The 22,530-nt window shown below is 45.6% G+C and overlaps 1 protein-coding gene across 1 annotated transcript in view; it reads right to left on the reverse strand.

Annotated features, from left to right (window-relative positions):
* Positions 1–958: 958 nt before the first annotated feature.
* LOC144805738 (uncharacterized) overlaps positions 959–22,530 on the reverse strand; it is a 148,152-nt gene continuing 126,580 nt past the window's right edge. Inside the window, 4 exon segments of the mRNA XM_078672228.1 lie at positions 959–969; positions 9,698–9,852; positions 9,932–11,921; positions 11,924–11,974. Of these exon segments, the coding sequence (XP_078528354.1) occupies positions 959–969; positions 9,698–9,852; positions 9,932–11,921; positions 11,924–11,974 (2,207 nt within the window).

Below are 22,530 nucleotides of genomic sequence, written 5' to 3' on the forward strand. Positions count from 1 at the left end.
ACTCTGCACTCACTGTCACTCTGCACTCACTGTCACTCTGCACTCACTGTCACTCTGCACTCACTGTCACTCTGCACTCAGTCTGCACTCACTGTCACTCTGCACTCAGTCTGCACTCACTGTCACTCTGCACTCAGTCTGCACTCACTGCCACTCTGCACTCTCAATATGCACTCTCAAACTGCGCTCTCAATCTGCACTCTCAAACTGCACTCTCCACTCTCAATCTGCACTCTGCACTCTCAAACTGCACTCTCAAACTGCAATCTGCACTCTCATTCTGCACTCTCAATCTGCACTCTCAATCTGCACTCTCAAGTCTCATACTGCACTCTCAAACTGCACTCTCAAAATGCACTCTCAACTCTCATAATGCACTCTCAAACTACACTCTCAAACTGCACTCTCAAACTGCACTCTCAAACTGCACTGGCAAAAAAAATTCTATCGCTCCTTTTTAAAAATGTAAGAGCAGAGATGATAACAGAATGTAATCAAAATAGTAACAGTAGTGTGAAAGTTAGGGGAATTCTGGGGACCACAGAAGCCTGACATCCAATGTTAAGGTTGAAAAATGTGTTTGTAATATGGTGCATCGAGGCAGACACTATCACAGTAGAATAAACACCAATTAAAATTCAAAGGAACGCAAGTTCTGATGTGCACGACTTAGGCTGCACGACTTAGGCTGGAGATTAAATACAGTCTGAGATGTAAATGTAAACCTGGAGACCAGGCAGGCTGTGTGCAGCAGACCTGTGGCAGGCTGCGTGCAGCAGACCTGTGTGAGGCTGCGTGCAGCAGACCTGTGGCAGGCTGCGTGCAGCAGACCTGTGTGAGGCTGCGTGCAGCAGGCCTGTGGCAGGCTGTGTGCAGCAGACCTGTGTGAGGCTGTGTGCAGCAGACCTGAAGTCAAGTAAAGCGGATAGTGCAAGAGTAAGACTGGAGTCAAACAGGGTTAAGGCAAAGCTGGAGACCCGAAAGGGCAAAGTACATTAAAAAATAATCAGGGGAATAGAGAAACATGCAAACCTGAGGTGTTTTCAGCCACCATCATAATGGAGGACAAAGCAGAAAAGACAAAACTAATACAGAAATAGGGGGATGCCCATGTGAAAATAGACTGCGAAAATAAACTTCTGATTCGGAGATTTAACCAAACATCTGATAGTTCCCAGGTAATAAGCTGACATGTCACTAGCAAATATTAGACCGAGTTATACATTTACAGAGTAGACTGCTACTTACTTTTCTTGGACTATTAACATTCAGGCCTACATTAAAGAGAATGTATGTGCCTGGGGGCTCTGACAATAAAAAAGAGTTTAATTTTTAAAGAATTGGGAAGCACGGAAATTCTCCCCATAGCTTCAAAATTATCCAATCCAAAGTCTCGTGTGACAGCTCCGCCCACTTCCGGCTTTTTAGCCAACACCGTGGCGCAGTGTGGTTCCTGGGAGCCCATGCATGGGTGTCACGTGGCCCCGTGTGTTGGCAGTGACTGTACCCACGTCCAGGTTTTGCAGACCACAGCACCAAGTAATGAGAAACTTTTAGGCCCATATTTATAATGAAAAAGTAGAACTGCAACCCCTGCACGCTTAGTGCTGTCCAATCAGGAATGGCTGAACGCCACCTTCTCTATAGAGAGTCAGCTGAGGGGGCTCTGCAACATTTACCAGGATGGCTCAGTGAACTGAACGCTCGCTGCTGACAAATGCAGTGCTCTGCCTCTGAAGGACATGAATGTAAACCCCGGCAAGTCAAAATGAGGCTCCCATGCTTGCGAGATCAGTAAAGTGAGTATCCTCAATTGGGTCAGCGGAAGCTAGGTCCCAGAATCCACTGCTGCTGCCTCAAAATCGAGCGCCTCGAGCCAACCCTGGCATGGAAACATTTGGCAGCGCTGATCACTCTGCGGGAGAAAAATGCACGCATTTTACTAAGAACTGTGGCTTCTCCTCGCCAAATGTCAACACATCTTAAAGTGCCGTGTGTGTGTGTCGACAACCCTGGGCCCTATTACCTTTTCCTGATTAAACAGAAGTGGCACAGAACGAGGTAATTACACAGCAGCCGGACTTTAAAGCGAACTGGAAGTCTCGGTTAACCGGGGAGGTGCTTTTAAGTGCCCACAAAATGATGCTTATACATCTGGCGGTGAATGGTGCTTCCTTCAAAAGTCAGCATTTCAGCGGGCGCAGCGGCCCCCACCTCTTCCCCTCCACCTCTGCTTTAAAATGTGCAAGATGGCGGCCGGCCGGCGGGAAGTGTCTAACAAGGCGCTCATTGTCTCAGACAGGTGTGAGATTGGAGCTGAGCCCCGGCCAAGGGCCGGGTATCAGCGCCAGCAGCGCTGCGAGCCGAAAACACGCTCCCGCCATCCAGTAATACCACCGCAGCCAGCCAGAGACTCAACAATTTAAGGCTTAACACACACACTCGCACACACATGGCATAAATCAGACGGGATGGAGCAGCCAGCCATTGGCTTCTTGGGCAGATGCCTGCAGACAGTCTGTGCGCATCACACCCGGCCTGTTTGGGTTACTGGGAGCTTTTTATGTAAGATGAGAGGGGCTGGGCGGCGCAGCCTGCTCAGACAGATGGTGAACGCGCCCGGCCATCTGGATTCACTTACGGAGGCACCCTGACAGCTCCTAATTATAATTAATGTACTTCTTTGCGCGAGCAAGAACGAAAAATGCCCAACATGGCGGATGAAAACTACATTTACCCTATCACTTCAAGCCTATTAAAACGACAACACAACGAAGACGAATCACTGGCCAGATGACAGAACACACTAAAGAATGTGTGGAATTTGTCTCGCAAAAGCCCTAGGAGATACTTTTTTTTTCTCTTCTTTAACATTAGGATCTCGAAACTCCTCCCACTTACGTGGGCAGAGGCCTCGCCCTAAAAATGAGTATTATTAATTCGGTGTGACACTAACGCGTAATACACGTCCAGAACATGCGGTTTGTAGAGTAGGTATTCATGTGAACGAGTTATTACCATTAACAATATTGACGCCTCAAGCCAATGAAAGAGGACAGGTGGGGCACAGCAGCTCTGACACGTGCAACTGACGGCGACAACTTTAAGGCGCGCGCCTTTTCATCCATTGTCAGCCCAGCCTCAAAATGTTTCTGCATTGTCCCCTCTGAAAAGGACTGCAAAGAAGGGACTTGAACCTGCAACCCACGAGGCAATCATAACATTCAAAAAGACACGGGACAGCCAAGGGAAGGTCATTAAAGGGCAGGGACAAGGCAGAGCAGGAGGCTGAGGGGTGACGTGCTAGTGTTTTGTACCTCACTGCGAGCGTCAGCACATCCCGCGGTGAATCTAGCCCTAAATATGGCGTGGGGGGTGGTAGGAGAGGGGTGGGCGGGCGGCTGGAGGCCCCCGGCCTCCCTTGTGCGAGGGTGTTGTGTGCACGGGTACTCTCACAGGTTAGTCAGTGGCCAGCTCTGCTCACACACTGCAAACCAGGAGACGCTGTCCAGAGCCACGTTCAAAAGTTCGAAGCCAAAAAGACAGGGCCTTGCTGCAGGAACACCTAGGTACAGCGCTTAGAAACGGCAGCTGTGCGGTATGAAGCGCTGTATATAACTATCAGAAACAGTAGTTGTATATTCTAATTCAGGAGACTGGTTATTCCTGCAATAACGCTCGCTATTGGCCAGCGCCCCCTGTGCAGGTGTAGGGGAAGGGCAAAGCTGGCTGAGGAGAGCTACGGGCTTTTAACTCGTATTATTGACCCGGTCTACAGTAAATGCACGCAAATTGGCATGCAATGGCGAACCATACATTGCACAAAGTACCACAATTTACTGCATGTCAAATAACCTAATAATTGCCTGGGTTGTAACGCGCAGGCTGCCCCCTCATGAACAAAAGTTTCCACGAGTTAAAAGTGGGTAGGATACGAACTGTTCGCCTCTTCTATTCCTGCTCCCCATTATCACGGATATTAGAATGCAGTCAAAAAAAATCAGTTAATGCCCCCACGTTAACGCCCGCACACTACGTCTTCTCATTGGATGAGCTACTCCCAGTGTTGCCCACGAGGTGCCATGGCATACCCCTGCCCGCCACACAGAATTCTAAACTACGTCCCTTTTTTATCACAAGTCCCCGCCGGGCCGCCGCGCTGCCTGCGACGACCCGGAAGCGGTTGGCCAGCCGGCCAATCCCATCGCGGCCCCAACAGGAAGTCCCGCCCCATCGCGGCGAGAGCGAGCTGCCCGAGGAGCCACGAAGGCTCCTGATTGAGTCCCGGTCCCGAGATGGGGGACCGGGTGAAGAGCGGCCGGGCGCATGGGGAAGGCGGGGCTCTCATGTGGTGAGAGAGCCCCGCAAAGCGCTACCGCCGCCCGAGAGGCAGAACGGCCGCCGAGCACCGCAAGAACCGGTGAGTGTGTTGAGGGAGAGGAGGGGTGAGTGGGGGTGGGGTGTACGCGCGTGTGTCTGTTTGAGTGTGTCTGTCTGTCTGTGTGCGCGTGTGTCTGTTTAAGGGGGGGTGCGTGTGTGTATGCAGTGTGTGTATGGATGTGTATGTGCGCATGCGTGAGTGAGGCTTTCTTTGTGCATGGGAATACGAGGCACGGCGACGTGCGCGCTCACGAGGTACAATCTCGGCGCGTGGCACTTTGCTGTCCACATTCCCAAATACGGGTAGCATTAGGTCTGAAGCAGACACCCTCAATGCTCACGCATTGAGAGTAGGTCTGCTCGACCTAAAAATGAGGCTTCAAAAGTCAGTCCAAAAGGCATTCTTAGAAATCTAAAGGTACCAAAGGGTGTTACACAGGAGGTAAGGTCCTGGGAAGAGGAGTGAATATTCTGACTGTTCTAAAGAGGAGTGAAGGCTGGCCTGGTGATAGGCAGAGGTGAAGTCCAAGGAAGAAAAATGCCTTGCCCCTCAAGAGAACACAGCATATTAGTTATGTTGGGTAAAGGATAATGATCAACACTAACTGCTTTGTTGAGCTCCCTCGAGCTGACACAGAGCCTGGCCTCCCCTTTGGCTTTGCTGGCCATAACAGGAGAGACCCACTCCGTTGCTTCAACTTCTTGAATGATGCACTTGCCTAAGAGATTGTCTAATTCAACTTTCATGCTCTCCCTTACGTACAGAGGGGTATTCCTGACCGGAACTGTTTTTGGTACAGCGTTAGATTGAACCTTTACCCAATGTACATAGTTATTGAGACAAACCCAGTTCACCAGCAAAGACCTCAGGGAATTCCTCGATCCAGTCTCAATTAGCATTACTAACAACCCTAACTGGTGGTAATTCTTTTAGGCAGACAGATCTCAGTGGGATCACGTTGATGTGACCAACTTATGAGCGAGTCCTGCTTCATCGAGACATAGATTGTACCAGGGATGACCCTCCCTTTGAAGTCAATCGTGCCTCAGAAATAACCCAACAACTCAATAGTCACCCCACCTTAACCTTTTGGTCTAATGTCTGGCTTCAACAGGGTGACTTTGCCCAGAAGATTACGCTCATAAAATGTTTTTGGGACTAGAGTTATCTTGGCCCCAGAGTCGAAGAGCATGCTCATTGGAGCATCATTGATCAAAACTAGATCCTGAGGGCCATCACTAGCATTACCCGTGACTGGGAGAATATTGATTCCTTCCAAATCTCCTTCATAAAGATCAACTTACTTTTTTATGCTTGTTGCCCGTTCTGCAGCTCTTTGAGATGTGACCTTTTCTCTCACAAGTTCTGCACATGGCCTTCCAGCCTGGGCAGTCTTTAACCTGTTGGCTGCTGCGCGAATTTTCCGCGTGCGGGCACATTAATGAGTGGGCGTGGTTCGGACTGCCCCCGTCCATCCTCCGCACATGCTCACTGTGACGTCGGATGGCCGGGGGACGTCCGACGCACGCAACGGGTTAAAGCTGGCCATATGGCCAGAGTTGCGACACCTGAAGCACTTCCCTTGAAAATTCTTTGTGTTAAAGGGCCTTGAAGTGGTGCTCGATTTGGGTTTAACAAATCTATCCACCAGCACCTTGACATTAATGTTCTCCTTCTTATCACCTGAACTGTCTTTGCGTATAATATCAACACACGCTTTTGAAGGCTCGAGACTTTTGGCTATGGTCAGCACTTCTTAAAGCGATGGCGTGTCTTTTTGCTATAGGGCGTGTCTCGGTATGTCGAGGGCGCACCCCAAGATAAACTGATCTCTTAAGCGCGCCTCTGAAGCTGCACCAATATTGCACGTGGAAGCCAATTTGCACAAGGTAATTATGTACTGTTCCACCGTCTGTTCCTGCCTTTGCATTCTTATCCCAAAGTGATATCGTACAAGGACAGTACTCACTTTGGGGAGGTGGTGCAAGTCCAACTTTTTGATGCAGATCTAGTATTCATTAAGAGTGTCAGAGTCACTATCAGAGAGTTCAGGAAGGTATTCAAAGAATTCTTGTCCCTCAGAGCCCAAACAATGCATTAACAGTGAGGCTTTCCTCTCTGCACTTAAGGAAGTGCCACAGACAGGAGCCTAATGTGTAAAAACCTTCTTTCACTTCAGCCACGAGAGAGGTGGAACTCCTGGAGATGTCAACAAGAAGGGAGGGGCAGTGACATTTTGCATTATGTATGTACTATGTTTTGACCTAGTTAACACTTAAGGGTGATCTTCAGTCTGCTTACAGTGCGCAATATCCACAAATCTCATAAGCTGCGCGCATCAGCGAAACTGTGTGAAACTTCAGCAAGTAAACTTTAGGCCAATGCGTACAGTCCCAGGAACTTTATTTGCTGTGCGCATCAGCGGAACCATCAGCCCGATTACTGTTGGCACATATTTATATAGGGAGGAGTCACTTTAGTCTGGTTCTCAATTACATGTGTAGACGTGAGTCTGGTGGTGCCTGATAACTGAAAGGCACATATTTGTTTACATACATTTTCATATATGTCTGATTTATTATTCCTATTACAGCGCCTTCTACCTTGAGAAGGCCGTTCTAGACCAGTGTGTGGACAAACCCATGCCGACAAATGAAGGACAAAGTGATTGGGACATGGTCTAGGGACACTAACAACAAATCCTACATCTAACCTCACATTTAACTGATGGAGAGCTATAAGCAACCTGAAGTGTAATACTGAGAAAAAGTAACCTGGAGAATTGCTATAAATTAAAGTAAATTAAAAAAAGATGAATAAAGAACTACATAACCACGACTGACACCTGGAAGCCGATTGTTTCTCAATATAGCCCTTGTTTGTGATTACCTTACAGTGCTCACATTATGATCCACGCTAGAAGAGATGGGAGCCTGGGGTGTCTGGTCACAGAAGCTCATTTACATACAAAGGGGGGTGACAGCCTGTTCACAACGCACAACACAACTTGTTTACGTAAAGTGCTTGTACACTGAACAGGGTAAAGTCTTGTGTCTCTTTTTTTTCATTTCTTTAATATATATCCTGCACCTCGCTCTCTTCTTCTCTATCTCTCATTTCAATTCATCAAAAATTACTCAAATTCACTACTGCTTTATCAGCACGGCACAAGTCGGCGGGTAGCCACAGTTTGAAGGGGTCTCCCAACTATTATCTAGAAATGGGACTCAGTTCCACCTAGCTCCTTAGCCTGCGACTGATAATTGTTACTTTGTGCCCCAGCACTGCAGACACAGGCCTCTGAGTGTTTGTTTGTGTGAGAGGCGCAAGAGAGGCACAGAGAACGTGACAAAATGATCCCTTCTATTGCCTAATACATTGTAAATATGAAACACTTTGGGGCTTAGGGGCTGGATAAAGAATAACGTCAGGAAACAAACGCAAATTAAAAGCACATTTTACTTATTCGCTGAAAATTGTTTAAAAATGTAATTTCCAAGTTCCACATATCTGTTTAAAAATATTTACACTTTCAGTCATTTCCGAGTTTAGTTACAAATGGTGGGAAAAACACATGATGTATAAAAACTGAAACCACAAACGTATTTTTACATTATTTTATGTTTTCTTGTTTTTTGTTTTTAAAACAGGCCGTCAACCTTTCATGTGAAAATTATTATAAGGGTCTGACACTACATGTGACGTCACTGTGATTTGCATATGATAATGAGCTCCTTCACTATTTTCCTTACTTGCGCCCAGTTGATTGGCATGACATGGGTCTATGGGTATTAAAAATAAACATATAAATAAGATGGAACTGTTTGCTTCAATAAAAAGATTCCCCCAAAAAATAAATAAACATATAAATTCACAGGTGTTCAGCCCGTTTCTCTGGTGATGTCACACACTGACATGTATTCGGCTTCTTCTTCTATTTTTAGGTGAGTACAAATAACGTGCCGTTCCCCCTCCTTCCATTTCTCTCTTTTTCTCCCCCTTTCTTTTTCTCTCTCGCTCTCTTTTTCTCTCCCCCTCTCTATCTCCCACACACTCCTGTTAGCGTTAGCTTCATTAATGTCACTGCCACTTCTGGCATTCATACGACATATCCTTCAGAACATTTGAGGACAAGGGACAATCAAGTGTGAAAGACGAGTTGCTAAGAGTGCAACGGATTGTCCTGGCACATAAATGCTTTTGATGTGGGATTTTGCTATATCACCACATTCTTCAAACAGAGTCTGCTGCTTACAGTGGCTCAATTCTGGTAAAAAGTAGATTTTGGCAAGTCACAAAATGAATAGGGAGAGCCAAGTCGAAGAGGAGCCACGGGTCACACTTAGTTATAAGGCTCGAGGCACGAGCTGATCCATCAACCGATAACAGTCTGTAAAAGATGCAGCAAACGTTACTTAAAAAAAGGTATTTGCTCTTTGATATCTACAAATAGGTTATTTCTTGAACACCTGTGCTTCACTACTTCATTACAGATACTGCAGTGGCATTTGTTAATATTAATACCTGCATTTTAGCAATGAAGCTTCCATCTCCAGAGCCCTGACAACATGTCCACTCTGGGTGTGTTGGGTTTATAGGTTTTATCACTAATCTGACAAGTTAGCTGAAAATACCGCTGTTAGTCCCAGTATTGTTCAGTGTTGCTTTTACTGGTAGTGTGATCAGGTGCAATTGAATGTTTTTCTTTGTATCTCTTCTTCACCAAATAAAAATCAACAATGTTTCTTTTCTTTTAATCCACATTGTGTTGTCTCCCACTGTGTATCCTGGTACATCATGTCTCTTTGCTATGTGTACGGAAGTGAACAATCACTGGAAACAAACACTTTTATAATTCTGCAAATACTGTTATCTGTTTTTCTTCTTTACTGCTAGTCGGGTCTTTTATCATCTGGTATTTCAATGTACTACATAAATTGAATGTTATCTTTTTCCGTAATTCATTCCTCTCACAATAACTGCACTGTTCTGCTCTTGTCTGTGTCCTCAGATGTGTCAATATTATTTTTGATGTTCTTAAGTTCATTTCAGGGTCCCTGCATCTCTAGGATTATTTCCATGTGAGTTAAATGAAGAATTGTATTCACTGAGGGCTGTGTGGGATCGAAAATTGACAAAAGCACTTCTCACTTTCAGTGCCCTTCTATGTTTTCCCCCTGTGTGTTCGCTGATGACTTTGTAGCTCTGATATTCGACTAAAGCTCTTTCCACTTTAATGGAACTTGAATGGTTTTTCTCCAGTGTGAGTTCACTGATGGACCCTTAATGCTGAAGAGCCGAGAAAACTACTGTCACATTCACTACAATGATAGGGTTTTTTTTCCCCCGTGTGTGTTCGCTGATTACTTTGTAGGTCTGATAATTGACTAAAGCTCTTCACAGATTCACTGCATTCAAATGGCTTTTCCCCTGTGTGTATTCGCTGATGACTTTGAAGGTTTGATAACTCACTAAAGCACTTTGCACATTCACTGCACTTGAATTGTTTTCCCCGTGTGTGTTCCTTGATGACTTTGAAGGTGTGATAACTGACTAAAGCACTTTGCACATTCACTGCACTTGAATGGCTTTTCTCCTGTGTGTGTTCGCTGATGTCTTTGAAGGTTTGATAACTCACTAAAGCACTTTGCACATTCACTGCACTTGAATGGTTTTTCCCCCGTGTGTGTTCGCTGATGACTTTGAAGGTGTGATAACTGACTAAAGCACTTTGCACATTCACAGCACTTTAATGGTTTTTCTCCTGTGTGTGTTCGCTGATGATACCTTAATGCTGAAGAGTCACGAAAACTACTGTCACATTCACTACAATGATAGGGTTTTTTCCCTGTGTGTGATCGCTGATGACTTTGTAGCTTTGATAAACGACTTAAGGTCTTCCCACGTTGATTGCACTTGAATGGTTTTTCTCCTGTGTGTGTTCCCTGATGATACCTTAATGATGAAGAGTCACGAAAACTACTGTCACATTCACTACAATGATAGGGTTTTTCCCCCGTGTGTGTTCGCTGATGACTTTGTAGGTATGATAATCGACTAAAGCTCTTCACACATTCACCACATTTAAATGGCTTTTCCCCTGTGTGTGTTCGCTGATGTCTTTGAAGGCTTGCTAAATGACTAAAGCAATTTTCACATTCACTGCACTTGAACTGTTTTTCCCCCGTGTGTGTTCGCTGATGACTTTGAAGGAATGATAACTGACTAAAGCACTTTGCACATTCACTGCACTTGAATGGCTTTTCCCCTGTGTGTGTTTGCTGATGTCTTCTAAGGTATGATAACTCACTAAAGCACTTTGCACATTCAGTGCACTTGAATGGGTTTTCCCCCGTATGTGTTCGCTGATGATTTTGTAGCTCTGATAATCGACTAAAGTTCTTCACACATTCACTGCATTTAAATGGCTTTTCCCCCGTGTGTGTTCGCTGATGCCTTTGAAGGCTTGATAAGTGACTAAAGCACTTTGCACATTCAGTGCACTTGAATGATTTTTCCCCCGTATGAGTTCGCTGATGACTGTGTAGCTCTGATAATAGACTAAAGCTCTTAACACATTCACTGCAGTTGAATGGTTTTTCCCCTGTGTGTGTTCGATTATGTCCTTGAAGGCTAGATAAATGACTAAAGCACTTTGCACATTCAGTGCACTTGAATGGTTTTTCCCCTGTGTGTGTTCGATTATGTATTTGAAGGTGTGAAAACTGACTAAAGCACTTTGCACATTCACTGCACTTGAATGGCTTTTCTCCTGTGTGTGTTCGCTGATGTCTTCGAAGGCTTGATAACTCACTAAAGCACTTTGCACATTCACTGCACTTGAATGGTTTTTCCCCCGTGTGTGTTCGCTGATGATTTTGTAGCTTTGATAATTGTCTAAAGCTCTTCCCACATTCACTGCAGTTAAATGGCTTTCCCCCCGTGTGTGTTTGCTGATGACTTTGTAGGTTTGATAATAGACTAAAGCACTTACCACATTCACTGCACTTGAATGGTTTTTCCCCTGTGTGTGTTCGATTATGTATGTGAAGGTGTGATAACTCACTAAAGCACTTTGCACGTTCACTGCACTTGAATGGTTTTTCCCCCGTGTGTGTTCGCTGATGACTTTGTAGGTATGATAATCGACTGAAGCTCTTCACACATTCACTGCACTTGAATGGTTTTTCCCCTGTGTGTGTTCGATTATGTATCTTAAGGTGTGATAACTCACTAAAGCACTTTGCACATTCACTGCACTTGAATGGTTTTTCCCCCGTGTGTGTTCGCTGATGCCTTTGTAGGTATGATAATCGACTGAACCTCTTCACACATTCTCTGCATTTAAATGGCTTTTCCCCTGTGTGTGTTTGCTGATGTCTTTGAAGGCTTGATAAGTGACTAAAGCTCTTTACACATTCACTGCACTTGAATGTTTTTTCTCCTGTGTTCGTGTGCTGATGAAGTTTGAGTAGTGATGTCAAACTAAAGCTCTTGCTGCATGTGTATGATTCTTCTTTCTTGGTTAGTGTCTGTGGTCGGGTATATATTTGTCTACATCACATGACTGAATTTCCTGATGGGCAGACATGGCTGATAAAACACTTGTGTTTTTCTCACACACTTTATATGTGTGCAGTATTTCGCATGTTTGATTTCTGTTTTAACAATAAAATGCGATAGCCATCAAATATTTACCACACTCCAAAAACGTAGAAGGTGTCTTTGTAAGCGATTGTGCCTTTAGATTGGATTATGGCTATTCACGCTTGCGGGTAAAAATGTATCTTCCTTCCGGCCGGTGCAAATCTGGACAGTCTGTTGCATTGTAGATATAAAAACTCCTCTTTCCTTTACCCGTCAGTTGTCTGGCTCCGCTCTGTTGTGCTCTTCTCTGGTTACTGTGGTTTGGCCACAAAGAGTTTACAATTCACATAGAGCACGGAATGATGGCTTGTCATCATTTTAAAAAACAGAGCACTGTGGTAATCACATCATACCGCTCCCATGATCAAAGTTGGTGTTGGGCACTTGTTTATGCAGGAGGCGGTTTGTTATTGTTGTTGCCTTAATTTTCCTAAGGTCATTTCTTCGTCTTGTGGCGTGGAGGTGCACAGCTCAGACTCTTACAATTACTGAACTGCCATTGATGCTTCATCCGGAATCTGTCAGTTTGTGTGCAGGTTCCCCTGTCGCCGGCTGCGCTGATGTTTTCCTGAATACTGAAGCTCGTTATTTCTGCTATTATTGAAGATTTACAGCATTCGCTTCATTATTGATGGTCATTTCACACATTCAAGGCCTGTTTTCTGTTGGATGTAAAGATACTTACAATTACTAAATTAAAACATAATGGAATGAGAATTCACAATGTTTAACTGGTTGTAAAAGACATTTCGGGGGAGATTTACTAAATCTCCACGCAATACAGCGCAGCCCCCCCCCCCGCGCGAGGCTGCGTTGCATTGCGTGACAGGGAGGGAGCAGGAGAGCACCATATTTTCAAAGATATGGCTCTCACCTTCCCATTCCCTTGCGCCGGCACAGATTACAGCGGGCCTGCGCCATGCACACACCTTAGCCCCAAAGAGCTATGGTGTGTGTGTGAGTCCAGCATAGGCTTTGTACAGGAAGGACACCCTTCCTGTACACAATACTATGCCTAGACATGAGGGAAAGCTTTTCCCACTTTGTATCTGTGTTGCACAGTGCAGCACGCATGCAAAGTCAGAAAAGGAAGGAAAAATGAAAGCATTTCTCCTTCCTTGCGCCTAGTTTAACAGGGTGCAGTTTTCTCACTCTGAACCCAATCTACTGTATTTGGTAAATTGGGTTTAGCGTGAGAAACCATGGGTGGTTGCACGGAAACGCCCATGCACCACCCTTGGCAGGCCACTATAGAGCAAAGTAGCGTGAAGCAGTGCTATGCGATGCTTCACATTACTTTTACGTTATTTGCTGGAACAGAAAATTAGGAAAAAAAGATTTTGCACTGTTTTGTGCCACTTTTGTGAAGCAAACACAGTGCAAAATCTTAGTAAATCTCCCCCTTCTTCTTTACCGCCTTTGAAACTTAGCAAGGAATATTTCTTCATACACAGATATTTAACTATAAGTTCTGTCGATCAGGTGATATCTTATTAATGTCTGAAAAGGAGGTGATTTACCAGGGTTTACAGAGTAAGGGCGCTCAGAGCACCCAAGTGCTTGAGGTATAGCTTAAGATAGACGCATATCATCAAGATTTCATTTAAACAGCAATAGATTTTAGAAAAAGAGATGAATCAGGCTGGGCTGTAAAATGTACAGTAAATCTTCAAGAAGTATACAACAAAAGTAACTCCAGTCACACACTTCTTCTCGTTTCTTTCCTATTCACTTAAGATCATCTCAAATTCCAACTCCTGTCTTTACCTCGCTGGTCATAAGCCACCTTTGACACTTTCAACAGCTCCCTTGGTTCAAGCATTTCTGGTTTCTTCTAACCTGGAAGACTGGAACATTGTGAGTTGAGCGGGGTTTCCTATCACCATAACATCTCTCCATCTCCCTGAAACTAGTGCCGCTTACAGAGCCTGGTCTGGCCATGAAATACAACTTTAAAAAGCAAGTCTTTAGTTCTTTCTAAGGTAGATAAAGTTCTGTAAGATGTCGCTCCTTCTGGGGCTTTTTTGTAAAACAGAGTGAGGGGTTCACTGTAAGGCCCATCCTTTACATTATAAGCGCAGATAAGGCAAACAAATGTTGATTCATATAATTTAATATTCAACGATATCAGTAATTTAGTACTTATAGAGAATCCATCACAACCAATAATTCACCTGAGCTATCCACGCAGCAAATGTGTGCATATTACTGTTTTCCCCATTTTCCAAAATTACATAGCATCTGGCATGATGTTGCCTGTTTGGGGCCCAGGATGCCACTTTGTGACTGGATGGGCATTTGGCAGAGCGGGAGGAGGTATCTGTTATCCACAGGTGATGCGGCATTTCTACTTTTGCATATTTCTTATATTCAAGTTTCCCTAATTTCCTGTCCTTCGGCCCCCCTACTGCCCTGTGGCTGCGCACTCAATCAGTGGGGTTCATCAGAAGTCAGATAACGGCCCGATATTCAAAAGGCCATGGATCTCACTTCTTCTACAACACTTATTGCAGACATAGGGCCTAGTTAGAAGTTTGTCCAACAGATTATTGCCTCAAAACTACAGTTGGGTGAAGAATTTGACTGTGCCTGCGGAGCTTGCGAAGTTTTGCCCTCTCCGTACTCTGTGTGGAGTTCCAGAAAACTCCACGAAGTGATGCAGAACGGAGTTCTTGTCTCCAGCGGTTCACCGACGGTAAGGTGGCGAGGGCTTATGAGAAAATATAATGCGCTAGACCTCCTCCTGGCGAGATTTCTCATTTCGGGAGGTCGAGTGTAGAAATCTGCCATTCTCATTTATGAAGCTGCCATTCTATTAGAATGTCAATTAGAGTGACAGAAAGCAGCAGTGCCCTCTGGCACGACGCGTAGTGCCGTTTGTGCTGATTTTACAGTGCGGGTTAAACTCCTGGCACAAAAAATCAATGAGAGCAGCGCAACTATAATAATAATAATCCACATTTGTAAAGCTCAACACCACCCGTTAGGGTCTCTAGGCGCTCGGGCCCGTCGGAAAGATTAAGCAAGCTATTGCTCAGAGTCACATGGTGCTGGGCTAATCTGCCGCTGGTGCCGGGGATCGAATCGTGATCCCCAGATTCCGGAGTCAGTCGCCCTAGCCATGGCGCCACACCTCTTCCCAATCTTAACAAAATCTGCCCCTAGCAGAAGTCTGCAGAGTGCGTCCGAGTTCGCCTGACACTTCGTGGAGTTCTGCGGAGTAAAACTCTGCGAACTACACCAAGGCCTTATCAAAATGTGACAGATATCCTGTCTGCCTTATTATAATTGCCACAGGATGTAATGCACTTTCCACGGGTCGGGCAGGATACCTGTCCCATTTGTGATGGAATAAACAATCCACTGAAATCTAAATCAGGCCTCTGGTGTACATCGCGTCCAGTGTGGCTAGCTGGTCTTGACGGATCACTGCTTTGAGGTCACCGCCAGGCAGACTTTCTGTCAGCTGCGCCCTGTGAAAATCTTCCTTCCAGGCAGGACCTCCGTCAGCTGCTCCTTGTGCAGATCTTTCTTCCAGGCTGGACTTCTGTCAACTGTGCCTTGTGCAGATCTTCCTTCCAGGGTGGACGTCTATCACAGCAGCTTCTTCATTTAAACAGTTTGTTTTGCATCATACCTACTCACCTATGTACTGTTTCTGACCCTACGACATCTCTGGCAGAAATCTCGTGCTGTCTGTTGCTACATAAACAGGAAGTACATTGCTACTGCAAGGAGAGTGCAGTGTCCTTGCAGTCAGATGCACTTGATTGGGATAAAAGGTGCCATGTTTGTTACAAAAGCTGCAACTATTAGAAAAATAACATACCAAAAGCAGCGCATACAGTGCAATAACACAGGCCAGGCACGAGGAGAATCTGATGTAAACAATGCAATAACACAGGCCAGGCACGAGGAGAATCTGACGCAAACAATGGAATAACATAGGCTAGGCAGTAGGCGAATCTGACGCAAACAATGCAATAACATGGGCCAGGCACCAGGAGAATCTGATGTAAACAATGCAAAAACACAGGCCAGGCACTAAGTTTGATGCAAACAATGCAATAACACGGGCCAGGCACTAGAAGAATATGACTCAAGCACTACCATAACACAGGCCAGGTACTAGGATTGATGCAAATAATGTAATAACACAGGCCAGGCAGTAGGAGAATCTGAAGCAAACAATGCAAAAACACAGGCCAGGAATTAGAAGAATCTGATGGACATAATGTAATATCACAGGCAGGCACTAGGATTGACGCAAACAATGCAATAACTAGGTCTGGGCGGTGAACTACGCTAAGCTCGCGGAGTTTGTGGAACTACGCGCTACGCGAATCGTACGTAGCATAGTGCAAAAACACATAGCGTAGCAGGTATTTTTTGCTCGCTCGCGGTCCTCAACGCCAAGTTGGCGAATGCGATCGAGCAAAATCAACATCCTGGCTTGACTTTTTCCTGGTTCGCGATTGGCAACATCAAGTTGCCGATCGCGAGGGAGGAAAATAAACCTCCTGGAGAGATTCTCAACGTGGGGAGGTCAGGTTTCTCATTGCGAGTGGTCGCGACCGCTCGAGATGAGAAACTACCAGAACGGAACTGGAAAAAGCACCGTTCCGCAGACCATCTTAAACTTCTCCGGCAAGCCAGAAACACCTATAACAAAAATATCAGCAACTCAAAAAAATAATTCTTCAAAACTGAACTGGGTAACGCTAAAAATAGACCTCGTAAAATATTCGAGTTGATCAAACATCAATCCGACAAACTAGCTAAATCTTCCAAAGAAACCCATATATCTCCAATCCCATGCAAGCAATTCTCCTCCTTCTTCTGTGATAAAATCTCTGCCCTAGGAAAGGAACTCATGTCCGCTACCTATTCCCAAACCCCTCCGGTTCTTCCTCCACACTCCGAGCTGCCCTCCCAGACCTCCCTCAAAAACCAAGCGTTATGGTACAACTTCAAAGTCTATGATGAACAATCTGTCACAAAAATCCTTTCCTCTTTAAGCCCCAACAACCACTTCAACGACCCTCTCCCGTCAAACTGCCTTGCCGCTGCCTCTCCGGCTATCATCTCCTCTTGGACGCCAATCAACTCCTCCCTCCTACAGGGATCGATTCCTGACTCTCTCAAAGCCGGCCAGGTTGTCCCCATCTTAAAAAAACCTACACTAGATCCGGCTTCTCCTGACAACTACAGACCTATCTCAAACATCCCTCTCTTAGCTAAAGTGCTGGAAAAATGTGTACAGCCACAGCTGAGCCAACACATCACCAACTTCCACCTTCTAGACGACTTGCAATCTGGTTTCAGACCTGGGCACAGCACGGAAACCACACTTCTCCACATTGTGTTTGATGCCCTTCAAGCCCTTGATCAAGGTAAAACTTGCTTCTTGAGCCTCCTCTGACCTATCCTAGGCTTTTGACACGGTCAATCACAAAATTCTCCTGAATCGCCTCAAACTTAGGATGAGCCTGGATGGCACCGTTCTGGCTTGGTTCCGATCCTTCCTCCAGAACCGCTCATAAAGAGTCCTGATCAACGGCAACCTATCCGCTTCCTCTCCGATCACAGTTGGAATCCCTCAAGGCTTAACCCTGTCCCCTACCCTCTTCAATCTCTACCTCGAACCGCTCTCAGAGGTGCTGCGTACTGCCAATATCTCCTACCACATGTATGCCGACGACACACGGCTCTACATCAAAATCTATTCCCAGAGGATATCCGCTCCCTGAACGAGGCCCTAAAGCTGACGGTTCACTGGCTTACATCAAACAAGCTTAAACACAATGCCAAAAAAACTAAGTTCCTCTTAATCTCACCACCTAACACCAATACAGACATTCAAGTTTGGATCAAGGCTATCACAGTGCTAAACTGCTCTCCTACCATTGTGGACTCTGCTAAATCCCTAGGAATTACCCTAGACGGCAACCTGAACATGCGGGGCCAGATCAACACGATGGCCAAAACTGCCAGACTTCATTTGAACTACCTAAGAAACCTGAAACCTTTCCTCGACCCCCCCAGATCTAAAATCGGCAATTCGGGCTCTAGTCCTCTCCAGGCTAGAATATGGTTGCTCCACCCTCGCTGGCCTACCTAAGACGACCTCTCTGGTACCCTTGAAAGCCTGCCTCAACGCCGCTGCCAGACTTTTAACTGGCTCTAAGAAGTTTGACCATATCTCACCCCACCTTAAAGCTGTGAACTGGCTTCCGCTTGCGGCCAGAATCCAATTTAAGCTGGCTTGCATCAACCACAAGGCTCTCTACTTCAAGTCCCCTGCTTTTCTCGCACAGAAACTTGTTTTATCTGGCGGAGCCAGAAACTGCCGGTCCGCCAGAGCCCTTTTGCTCCAACCTGCACGCTTTAAGAAAAAAAGAACGTACAATCAGGCTTTCTCCGGAGCCGCACCAAGAATATGGAACTCACTCCCACCCGCCATCATGTAGTACTGAAAATCCGAACTCGTGTAGCCATTCTGGACTCGAGAATAAAACTTCGTCGTATCACGACGAGTTTGGTATCAAAAGACCGAGAATGGCGAGTACATTATGTACAAGCATTTTCGTCGCATTCGAGTGATGATTTCACTCCGAAATCGTCATCTATACCTCGAACCCGTGGCTTCCATTTTGTGTGCGGCAGCCATTTTGTGTGTTGCCCATTACATAGGCTTAATTCAATATCAAAAGGACACGTACTCCTTGATTGACTTTCCTGTGACCTGGGCAAGTTGGAACCATCGCCCCAGGCCAAACCCGTTTGGTCAGTTCCTCTCCCAGTGGCCGGTCGAGATAGCATCTAGGCGCAACCGGCCATAAAACCCTTTTATCACACACACACCCTGCCAAATCTTGCCCACACCTGGCCCCACTCTTTTTCTCTTATGTGCTTTATGATGGGAAGGTGCTCGTTTTATTGGGGGAACACTGATATCTGATGGAAATGCCGGACCTTGCCGAGTAATTTATTATGGGTTGGACAACCGAAAATGTGAGCTTGTCATTATAACTCTGTTACTTATTTGTGTTCGAGATATGTGAATAGTATTCTGAAAATCTATGAATGTTTGCCTGAAGCTTATTATTTCGCATAAAAAGAGAAGCCTGACTTCGTGAATTGCGGCAGTCTCCTGAGAACATACTTCCTGTGTGTTGTACTTCTAGGACGCTTGTTACGGTTGCAGCCAATAAATCGATCTTTGACTTCACCTAGAAGACTCTGAGTTTCTGTGGTCTGAATCAGGAAAGTACCCGAGGTCTTTGGGTGTACCCTGGCACCGCTGGGTTACCGGATCAGTACCGGTTCTGAAAACCCCAGTACCTCAGTTGGCGCCCAACGTTTGAGGCGATTCCAGCAGTACCGGTCCAGCCTGAGGTTCGTGAGAAGCTTCGTGTGGAAATTCTGGAGGACGGCCAACCACTTCAACGACCCCTGCATGTCGACGTGGTCCGAAGGTTTTTACTGCGAGGTTCCCCGCTTCCCGACGGCTACGAAGGACTACTGCCCTGGCTATCGCCCTGATGTGGACCCCTGAAGTTTGGTAGAGCGAAACACTAAGACAAGTCTTCTAGTGACGTCATCGATATTTCAGTTAAGTATAAGTGGAGCGTCTCCCAGTCCTTAGTTGGTTCTTAGTTTTGGGTATCCTTTGGGATTAAATTTGGAACTTGCAAGTGCCAAAACTGAAGGACTCGTGTATTCACGAGAAATATCGTAATCGATAATCCTTTGAAGTTTGGAACTAGACTAGAGAGCGAAAATGCCTGGTCTTAGACTTAGAAACCTGTTTTGTCTTGGTTGTAATAATAGGGACTCCCGATTGGAGGACTCGTGTCCGGTTCCTCCGGTTGGAACTCCAACATATGAACTGTATGTGAAACATGGAGTAGGTCCCATCACATATAATGAAGTGTGGATTAAATACACCAGAAACGATGGTGTTTTAAAATGGCCCCAATACGGTAGTTTTGACGCTGAAATTCTAGATAATCTCGAGGTCAAACTGTTCAAGAAGAAAGCCCGGCCGGCAATGTTTGACTCTTTCCGCCTATGGCGTAAGGAAACCAAACAAAAGGAAATTAAATTAGAGAAGAAAAATAAGAGAGAGAGGGGTATTTCAATAATGCAAGCTGCTATGAAGTATAAAGACAATGAAGAGGAACAGATGAGTGAGCAGTTGCACAGGCAACGTAAAAAGGCGATAGATAAATGCTATCCAGTTTTGCCGACTCTCAAGCAAGATGCAGCAAAAGAGCTGGGAAAAGATCCGTTAATATCACATTTGTTAAGTTCGCCACCCCCCTATGCGCAAAACGCTACGGCACCTCCGCAACCTTTAGTTGCACAGCCTGTGATTGCTGTGCCTCCTGCTGCTCTGCAGCAACCACCAGCTGTCCTTCAGCTGGCTCCTACTACGATGGTGCAGCCTCCTCAAGGCCCACCGACCACATCTGTTTCACCTGTGCTTTCTACGACTTTGCCTAGTGCACCTTCTACTTCTCCTAATGCTCCTTCTGCTATTGTCTCTGCTCCTACCTTATCTCGGCCTATTTTTCCGCCCATTCTTCCGTCAGTTTCTCCTTCCGTTCGACAAAGAATGGCCAACACTGTTACTAATATTTTCTCACCTTTTCTTGGGTCGCCTAACACGACCCCTAACACAGAACGAAGACAGTTGCGAAGTCAACTGCCTGACTATCAAGAGAGAGATTTACTGAATAGATTAGCACGTAAATGGGTTATGGACACTGTAAGATATGATGTAGAGTCTGTCATGGAAGTCTTCCGTCAGTGGGAAGCACCGAAGCAGAGATAAGTTTTTGAACAAATGTGTGTTTTTCTCTGTGAAGATTTGGAAGACAATGATCAGGAACGCAACCCGCCCGAATTGTGTCGTGCGCGGTTCGATTTTGCAGAGGGCATGATTGTAGGTCCCGATGTCAAGAAAGCGGTTGAAATATTGTTGTCGTATCGGAGTAAGGGAAGCACTTCTGGGTCACTATCTGAGCATGGTGCATCCAGTAGGAAAAGATCGCGACAGTACCCCATGAGAGAAGTTCCCCCACAATGGAGAGAGGGTGATGCAAATGCTAATCCTCCTATTCAGCCTCACTTTCAGCGTGTGTGGGTACATGTGCCATGGAAGCGAGCTGAAGTTTTAGCCCTTAAACAGACATTGCCAGATCCGCGTAAAAATCCTGCAGGGTATTACAAGGAGTTGTCACAGACTGCTGGTTCATGTATTATGAATCTAGCCGATATCGATATGTTATTTGGGAATGTTGTTCCACAGCCTTTATGGGGAAAAATTAGACATACAGATCACGATCAGGAATTAGGTGACTCGTGGGCTAATATCGTTGCTGCCGATGCCCTACAAATTGGTGGTGCTAAACCTGAGCCTCTAATAGCTGAACTCCCTGGTAGAATAATTGCTTACATGAAAACGATAATGCCTGCGATACGTGTAAATTTCGACAAACTGTCTGCGTGTAAACAGAAGAAAGACGAAACGGTGTCTGACTTCTTTACCAGGTTTGAAGAAACGTTTGTCGACCACAGTGGTCAAGACATGAGCACAGAAGGTGGTCAGCGATTGTTCGTCGATAAATTCGTGCACAATCTACTTCCAGAGTTGTGTAAAAAGTTAAAGGATTCAGAGAGTTCTTGGGCTGTTTCTTCTTCAGCACAGATATTGGCTACTGCCCTAAATTACGAAAATAGAGACAAAGACGAGAAAGACAGAGCAGACAAGAAAACTAAAGAGTTGAAAAAAAAGGTTTTGTTGCAGCAAGCCTATCCGCCACGTGGTGGTGGTAATGGCCAGAATAACGGTGGTCAGAACAACTACCAGAATAATTATCAGCAGCCTCAACAGTATCAAAGGAACTCACAAAGAGCCGAGTATAATCAGCCACGTGTCACTGTAGGTCCCAACCAGTGTTCATATTGCAAGGAAGAAGGACATTTTGCAAGGAAGAAGGTCATTTTAAGCATAGTTGCCCTATCCTGTTACAACGTGCGAATGGTGTTTCAAACACAAGTGGTAGAGGCGTTCAGCAAGCGCCTAGAGGTAGAGGACGTGGAAACGTCCCCCAGAACACGCAGTCTCTTCCACCACAAAGTTCTATGAATAGGTTCGATCAGCAGAATAACGCATCTGGTAGGACAGCTCAGTACTATACTGATGATTACTATACAGAAGGTGAGCAATGGGAAAGTAATGGTTGCTAGGACAGCCATGGACAAAGAGAGGGAGTTGTTTCAGTTCCAGTAGATCAGAGTGGACCATAAGTTGAGGTGATTACATCAGGTGTGTCAGAACCTTTTCTCTTGGATACTGGTGCTACAAAGAGTTCTATTATGCACTCCAAACTCCCTGGCGCACCTTTGTCCGGCGAAATGAATGTTTCTGTAGGATTTTCTGGCGCCCCGGTTAGGAACCCGATTTCTGACCCTTTGTCTCTTTCTGTTGGTCC

Source organism: Lissotriton helveticus, chromosome 1_2, assembly GCF_964261635.1.
Source record: "Lissotriton helveticus chromosome 1_2, aLisHel1.1, whole genome shotgun sequence".
Taxonomy (NCBI): Eukaryota; Metazoa; Chordata; class Amphibia; order Caudata; family Salamandridae; genus Lissotriton; species Lissotriton helveticus.